Below are 8,620 nucleotides of genomic sequence, written 5' to 3'. Positions count from 1 at the left end.
CCACCGCCCTCAGCCGGGCGCGGCAGCCCCGGCCCGGAGCCCGCTCCCCCCGAAAAAGCCAGCCCCCGAGCCTGAGGTTTGTCCTAGCTTTGGCATAAATTGAAACCAAGCTATCGTACTTCGCTACCTGCAGCGTGTATGTGCTTAGTATCACTCCTGAAATTTCACTGCAAGGGGCATTTTTTTTAATTATCAACCTGGTTCTTATTTTGTGCTGCGTCTTACGCTCCTTTTTTCTTCAGCTTTTAGAGCCTGTTTGTGAAGATAAGCCCTCCAGGAGAGCAGAGCCCTCTGAAAGAACCAACATCCTCGCCCTAACCGATGTACGAAACAGCGCACACTGCTTCTGAAATGTTTTTAGCTGTTCTCAGTTCACAAAAACTGAAACTGTTTAACTTCATATTTGATGGTCCATCTCTGTATAAAATGATGTACTAAAATGTCAGCATTCAAGAAAATTTCTTAAATTGCCTTGACGTTTACTGTTACGGTGACAGTCTTTTAAAAGCCAGCTTTCTGCCTGACATCGCTACTGTTATAGTTCTAGTTGACAGAGGTTGTTGTCTTCTTCCAGCTTTATTAACCATGTTTACTATAATTCTTATGTTAGTTTTGTATTTTGTTGAGATAAGGATGTTCTTCAAAGTGATACGTCTCCTGCAGTCTTTTATTCAGCTACAGAAAGGGAACAAACAACTTCACCAGGCACATAGGAAAGAGAGAATACCTGAAAACCAGTCCTTGAAAGAGAGTTTCAAGCAGACAACGTCTAATGTTGTTATAGATTCAGAAACTTAAGTTCAAACTAACTTAGCAGAATAGAAAAATGACCTCTTGAAGAGAACAAACTGTCCTAGAGCTCCCCAGTGGGTTTTTTTGCATCCTCTAGGAAGCGTCTGGCATTATAGTCACCAAGAGAAGACGAAATAACTGTTTTGGCATGGAAATTCTTGTCTTCATAAACTAGATGCTAAGTTTTCTTTTTTAGAATTACTCACCCTTTTATCTGTTCCTAGTTTATGACTTTTGGATGTGAATGAAAACCCTCTTCTGCTTTTTTATAAAAAATATAATGCTGTATTTCTATTAGAAGCTATCACTGACTACAATAATCAGTTGAGTATAAACTGTGACTTTGATTTGCCTGTGAACAGTCAAACTCTGTGTAACTTTGAATCCAGAAAATTTGCCTGCAAAAGCTTTCTTTTAAGTATGTCTCTTAAGTTAATGCAAGTACTTCCTTAGGGACAAAATGAGCTAGGCATTTTTGCTGTTGCACTGAATTGGACACAAACATGTCTTTTTATAGGCTGCTAAACTCAAGACGTTACATGCAATAGCCATAGTCCAGTATCTGGTCTGCCTGCCAGGAAAGTGTATTAAATTAACATGGGAGGAGACTAACCATGGTAAAATATAAATAGGTAGCTACATAGGGTTTTTTTTTTATTTTCCATGGGTTAACTGATGCTATTCCTGTTTTGTAAGGACCTTCATTTACCTGTTGCTGTACCCGAAGTTCCCTCCTCACCAAGACATGAATTTCCTGCAGACTGGAGTATTAAAACACGACTTCTATTTATGTCTTCCCAACCTTTCACCTGGGCAGAACATTTAAAAGCACAAGAGGAAGCTCAAGGATTTGCTCAGCATTGTAGAGCTACAGAAACGAACTTGCCACAGAGCGTACAGGTAATACTTCAGAGGATAGCTCGAAGCTCCAGCTTTAGAAAGGAGAATGTATCTTTGCACCTTTCCTTAAATGTGCTGGCAGTGAAGGCTTGATTCTGTTTTGTTTTGGTCTTGCATTAAGAATAAGGCTCGTTTAGACTACTAATCTAATTCTGTCCATGGTTTGTACCTATAGTGGCAAACAGTGATGAGGCGAGTGATGATTTAACTTCAACTGTGGAGCAGTTGCCAATTGCTGTCCATCTTTCTTCAGTCTGGCTTATTCACAAGCCCGGGATTTTTTTTTTAGTATCTAATGTAGTATTTTTTTTAATCCATCACTTGCTGCCTTAAGTAAAGCATTACTGTCCTCATAAAATACTCTTCAACATCTAGGAACCAAAACTGTCCACAGAACTGCGTTGTGCCTTTCAGCAAAGCCTCGTTTACTGGCTTCATCCTTCACTGCCATGGCTGCAGCTGTTCCCTCGGATTGGAGCAGATAGAAAAATAGCTGGAAAGGCTTGTCCTTGGTCACAGGATGAAGCCTTGCAACAAGTGCTAATGAGCGACTGGTAAGTGGAACCAAATAACTGATGTATTTAGTACGATTAAGACAATGGGATTTTAATTAATGCGCAAGTTCTTTCCATTTTTTTTTTCCCAGCTAGAATGCTCGTTATTTTTGAGGACCAGGCTAAGGAAATAAGTTTAAGGTTTAAAGCTACCTTCTTGTGTCAAATGCCCCTCTCCAATCCTAGTTACTGATTTGGGTAGAATTCCGTAAATCCTGTTAGCAGGTTGCCTTTGATGCTTCATGTAAACCCACATGCTAGAAAGCAAGAAGAGCATAGTACCCACAAACAGGCTGCGTTTCAGAGGAGTGCAGCTTCCTAGCTGTTGAGCACGTCTGAAAACCTGACTAATCATTCAGTATGCTGTCAAACCTGCACAGAGTACGCATCAGTACCACCCAGCCAAATCCAGTTTGGTGTGTCAATAGCAAGGAATTAACTTCAGTTACAGAATTGTTTTATTCTAATTTGCAGGTCTGTCAGCTTTACTTCTCTGTACAATCTGCTCAAAGCCAAACTGTGTCCCTACTTCTATATCTGTACCTACCAGTTTACTGTCCTGTTCCGTGCAGCTGGTCTTGCAGGAAGTGACGTAATCACAGCTGTAATTTCTCCCACAACTAGAGGTTTAAGGGAAGCCATGAGAAATGAAGGTAAGGTGAAACCAGTAGATTTGAATAACTTACGAAGTGCATTAGCTGTGTTACAGAACCATTCATTGCTTGCTTTCCTCCTCTGTTCAAGGCATAGAGTTTTCTTTACCTTTGGTAGAAGACAGTAGAACCAGGAAACGGAAAAACTCTGAAGTGAATTTGGAAACAGAAGTTGCTAACAGCCTCGAAGCGGGCAACAGCATGGAAGATGGAGAGTATGTAATAAGTCTTGTACAATGCTAGAATTCAAGGGCATCTACAGACTCCTGCGTGTTTGGAAAACCTTCGTAAGAAGTATTGCCCTCCTAACACTGATTCTGTGTTTCCCAGGGAACCAGCTCCAAGTGATGATGATGATGAAAGTTTCTCTTGGCTTGAGGAGATGGGAGTCCAAGACAAGGTTAAGAAACCAGATGCTATTTCTATTAAACTGTATCCTTTCCTTGCACATCATGACACTGGAAAACCGTGCAGATGTTAATCTTTTTGTGGTATAGATTTAAGTTTTATAAAAGCTTTTGAGAACTTCTTTCCAAATATTAATCCTCACATTACTGCATGTTAAGAGACTCTGCATGTCTTTTTGAGTTTCTTTATGACGGGTATTTCTAGATGCTCCTCTTCTTGAAAGAAAAGCTGTTGTGAATTGTTAATGTAACTTTGTAAGATCCATCTGTTGGGTCACAAACTGATTGTGTCACCTCACATATAGGTTCAATGGAAAGACTCATTAGATTTTTTTTTTTATTTATTTTTTTAAAGACAAGGGTGTATGTTCATGTAGGCTAGGTTTACACTTGAAAGTAGTGTGGCATAGTAGGGACACAGCTGTAGAGCAGAACAGCTGTTGCTGAGAACCTGTGTGTGTTTCAGAGGGACCGATTAACTTGGTCTTCCTCTGGTTCCGTTTGCACTTACACTGCCCAATGCGGCTTCTGCTGGCTTTCACCCAAGAGGAATCTCGTTTCAGCTTCCTGAGCCTGCCCCACAGCAATGCACCATAAGTGGGGACAGTCAGGGGACACGCTTCAAAAGCAGACTCCTGATCTGAACTCTAAATGCTTATGTTTTTATGTTTGCTTTGAAGAAAAATTCATAGTAAAACTAGGAGTTGCTAACTTCATAGGTATTCAGTAAACATGACTTGCCAGCTGTAAGACATTGGACCTGGAAAATGCTTTTTATCTCACAACTTTAATAATGAAATCAGAAGTCAGGTTTAAGATGCTGCTTAATATTTGAAGAACAACAAATCTGAGTCAGTGTAAAGCTTGGTGGTTTTTTTGGTTTTGTTCATTTAAATGACTTGATTGGTCAGAGGCGGGGGGGTGTCTTCTGGAGTTGCACTGCTCCAATTCTTCCTTTGGTGCATTGATGCTTTTCACTTCCCCATCGTTTTCCTTTGACTCCAGTCAATACAGTCGTAAAGAGAAGCATGAGGTACAGGTGGATCACAAACCCGAATCCCTTGCATTAGTGAAAGGAACAAACACATTCACCTTGCTGAACTTCTTGATAAACTGTAAGAGCCTAGTGGCTGTTGCAGGTCCACAAGCAGGGCTTCCACCAACCTTGTTGTCCCCTGTTGCTTTCCGAGGTGGAACAATGCAAACGCTCAAAGTAAGTAACACAACTGTCTCTGTTTTCCAATAAAGAAAAGAAAGTTGTTTCTTCACCCAGTAGCTTAGACACTGACTTTGTATAGTCTCCCTCGGGTACAGCAGAGTAATTTTTGTTGCTATAGCCTGAGTTAGTTAGCATTTTGACTGCAATACAGACTGCCTCCTAAATCGTCTCTGTCCACATAGATCTATGCTACTAAACTGAAATCCCAGTGTTTCCATTCTTCACATCCTGATACGTAAGAGGTTAAGCAGACTTCCCAGATACTAAAATGGTTCTTAAAAGATTCTCCTGAGATCTTATGGCGGGGGAGGGGGGTGTCCTCAAACTATCACAGCTGCTTGCAACGAGGGAGCCTCTGAACCACAGCTTGCCATCTGTTACTGTGGTGGATACTAAAGGATATGCTATTCATACAGGTAGTGCAGCCCCCTTCCACCAGAGCAGTTCAGAACTGCTCTTCTGCAGTTAACTTTCTTAATACTGTACAGCATTCCTGGGTACCGTAGTTGGTACATTTTAGGAGTTGTTACAAAGACAGTAAAACCATCATAATACTCATGTATTGAGCAGTGAGTTGACAATATTTAGAAGTATTTTGAACTTTCAGTAGGACTGTGGCACTGCAGTTTTAAAGTAAATGAAAATTAGGCCTTGATGTGGAGTGTCAAAAACTAATCCTATGTGCTTTTTTCTTCAGGCTCGAAGTATAAATGCCAAAGCCAGGGTTCGCTTGGCTTATGAGGATATATTCAGTTTGGAGATCGTAGGCCCTGTCATGCCTCATTCCCTGCACTCATTGACCACGCTGCTCAAGTCCGCACAGAGGGGAGCATTCTCTGCTATGTTATATACACATGAGCCAACGGCTGTGTTTAACACTGATCTTGACAATGCAAGCCCTGCCTTAAATAAGGTGAGGAAAACTAGCAGAGACAATCTTTCCTGTTAGGAACAGTATCTTTATCACAAACCATAGAACACTGAGTGACACACCACTTCCTCTTAATACATGGGTTTACACCCAACTACTTGTGATGCAGTCCTTGTGGTTTGTCATTCCCTCAGAAACGGAATAATCGGAAAACTAGCTTTTCAGGAGTTCCCCAGAGATACACAAGTGAACATTAAAAACTACAGGTATTTCAAACAGAAATACCTATTCCATGTCTCTCTTCTTCTTGTGAATTTCTGCAGGAAACCGTATGCAAAGATCTTCCTACGTGTGGACTGCATCCTAAGACTTTGGATCAACTGAGTCAGTGTCCAACATTGGGAAAATCTTCCATCCGCTTTCTGGAAATGAAGGATTATGCTTACACCTGGAAGTCCTAGGTATGCTAGTTCCATTTAATGGAAAAGAATGCTCTCTAGTGTGCAGTTCCTGTACTTCATTCAGGTCTACGCAGGCAGCACCTATGCAGTACCGGGAGGGATACAATCTAGTTGAACATCACAGACAACTATTGCACATCACCCATCATAAAACACTTCAAAGGACTTTTGAAGGAAATGAAGGAGGCGGCCTTGGATGTCTCCTTTTATAATTTAGAAAGCCTTTTTTAAATAAAATTTGATAAACCACGATTATTTTATTGGTCTGAATTGCATCTGGAGGGTCTGTATTCTTCATGCACATGCAAATTCTATTCTGAAGTACAGAATTTCTGCTACTGCTCTGTGTGGTAACCCTAACTTGTGGCCATTTGGATGGGTGGAATTCTTGGCAAAACCCCTTCCAAGATGGCTTACAGCACCTTGCCAGAAGCTCAATAGCTGCACCTTGGTATGTTGCACCTCTTGGTTGAGCCAGCTCTGAACTCCACAAAGATAGATGAAAGTCATATGGACACAAGCACAGAGTTCTGGCTGCAGCTGGATCAGATTAAAAGGTCAAGATTCCTCAGAACTGCTTGGCATAGCTGTCTAGTATTCCCATACCCACTTACGTTAAAATGAGCTAGAGTTTTAAAAAGCAGTTTATACAAACTAGAACCTGAATCAGAACAAGTTGGAGCAATAACGTAGTTGTGCTACGTGATGGAAGACAGAGAAAATGAGAGGCAGCAGGGGCTGCTGATCTGATTCTGTATGTGTGTAGCAATAGGAGAGTCCATTAACAGGGGTAATGGAGTCACGTTTACTTCAGATAGTCAAAGCTGTTATTTTGGAGGTGTGTATGTCACTTTTTACACAGCTATCAGGTGATCAGGTTCCTGCAGCAGAGAATACTATATCTGAAGAGCAGTATGTAGAATACCATCTTGCTTGTGCACTCCAGCGAGATTTCTAATTCAACTGTGCACAGAAAATAAAGCAGTGCTCTCGCAACACGGTCAGCTACCCTCATCCTTACTGCAGTGCAGTTCTGCTCACCACCTCAGAATCTGTGATTCTGAAACAGTAACATTACTTGAGGAAACAACCTGTAAACTTAAAAATGTGGGCACATAAACAAGTTACTGAAGATCGAGGCATGACGACAGCTTCCCCCTGCCTTCTAGTTACTTTATACCAACCCCACTTGAAGTACCCTACCCCAAGAATACAGCATGTGTACAATTACACTAGAATACTTTACGTTGACATGTGTTGCTTGACAATAACTACCATGACACTGTCAGCAGAGTGGTACACTGAACAAGACAACAGCTAGAAAACCTAGATAAAGGGAAAGCTCCTCTTTATGGTGGAAAAAGGCACCTTAGAATATTAAATATTTTGGTAATGTCAAATACTCCGTTTCTGGTGGAGTTCAGGGTAGTACAATCCGACTTTAATTACTGAACTTTTCCCCTTTGTTTACTATTGGACACCAAGAGTGAAAATCCAGAGCTAATGGCATCGTGGCGATACCAGGAGACTGGGTTTCTAACGTGGCTGGTATGTTAACTACACTTTCATTTCCCATCACTTTTTAAGAAAGTAACAGTTAACTCAATGCCTTTTTTTATCTGGCATGTCTGCCTCTATCAGTCATAGCCTCTGCTACCAGCTTTGCAGTCTGCTGTAAATGAAGCTTTAGCCCAGCGCTACAGGTCATCAGCAGTGGTTCTCACAACGACCGCATTCTGGTGCGCTGAAGGTGATGCAGCCTCCCCTGCTGTCACACGGGTGAGCTCTTCTGAAAGCTGCTCATCACCTCAGAGCCCGCAGCCCCAGTTCTGAAACCAGCAGCATCTCCTGAGCGCGTGCTCGAGGAACAGGCCTACTTACAGAGCGTTAGCACGTGGAACAAATTACTGAAAGCAGCAGGAAAAAGCAATTCTGTAGCTGCCTCTATGGGAAAGCAGTTTTAATCAAGCCAATAACCATTCTGGTATGTGGGCTTAAGCCTATCTGTTTCTAGGAAATACATTACTACTAATTTCAGTTCCAGTTTGTATTTTCACATCTAGCATGTTAGAGTTATGGAGAGACACCAACACCAATTAATAGCTTGCAGTCATTTAAAAAAAATTGAATTGCAATTACATTCTTGTAGTAGTCGAGAACTGCGTAATTTCAAAAATTTACCACCAAATTCTTGATCGTATGCTTTGCACCATTACCTGAGCTGTAGTTCCTCCTTGTACTGTAAGCTGTCTGTTGGTTTTAAGTCATAGCTTTGCCTGTAACTTCAGAGCCTGTTCCAGCTGCTTACAGCTCTGGGATTTAGTGCTGTTCTTCAGGCGTACTTGGCTCCAGTGGACTTTCCCTATAAAAGCTACAGCATTACACTACCCAGTCTGCTGCACCCCCACCTAAAGGTATGTTCAGTAAATACTACCATTATTCCAGATGCTTGTAGAGTGTTAAGGTTTATTTATTTAACCTGTCCAAATGGGTGAATTTTCATTCACAATTATGATTTGTTTGGGAGAGCTAGAGACTGTAGCAGTTGTTTAAGATTTCTTTTTTTTTTTTTGCACTTAAAGAGGCAACTTCGGATTTTCCAAGGCGTAGGAACCTCACCTTCCTGCTCCTCCAGTCCTAACTATTTAAAAACTACAAATTAGAAAACTGCCAAGAAATTGTTCTGGTGGAAGCTGGCTACAAGTCCTCAGGCACCTGTTTCAAAATGCTCCTCCCTCGCATGACAGGGAAGGTTACTTCTAC

At 41.4% G+C, this 8,620-nt stretch overlaps 1 protein-coding gene across 1 annotated transcript; it reads left to right on the top strand.

Moving 5' to 3' along the window:
* Window positions 1–242: 242 nt before the first annotated feature.
* DONSON (downstream neighbor of SON) lies at window positions 243–5,857 on the top strand (the record flags this gene model as incomplete). Its single annotated transcript, XM_009576804.1, has 9 exons — window positions 243–323; window positions 1,489–1,692; window positions 2,068–2,246; window positions 2,721–2,899; window positions 2,991–3,114; window positions 3,230–3,331; window positions 4,321–4,519; window positions 5,223–5,438; window positions 5,720–5,857. Coding segments are annotated over 9 exons (1,422 nt in total), but the record flags the coding sequence as incomplete, so codon positions are not given.
* Window positions 5,858–8,620: the final 2,763 nt, after the last annotated feature.

The sequence above is a fragment of the Fulmarus glacialis genome, unplaced genomic scaffold, assembly GCF_000690835.1.
Source record: "Fulmarus glacialis isolate BGI_N327 unplaced genomic scaffold, ASM69083v1 scaffold44400, whole genome shotgun sequence".
Classification (NCBI taxonomy): domain Eukaryota; kingdom Metazoa; phylum Chordata; class Aves; order Procellariiformes; family Procellariidae; genus Fulmarus; species Fulmarus glacialis.
Note: the sequence above shows the minus strand (reverse complement) of the source record. Positions and strands in the feature narration are given on the sequence as shown.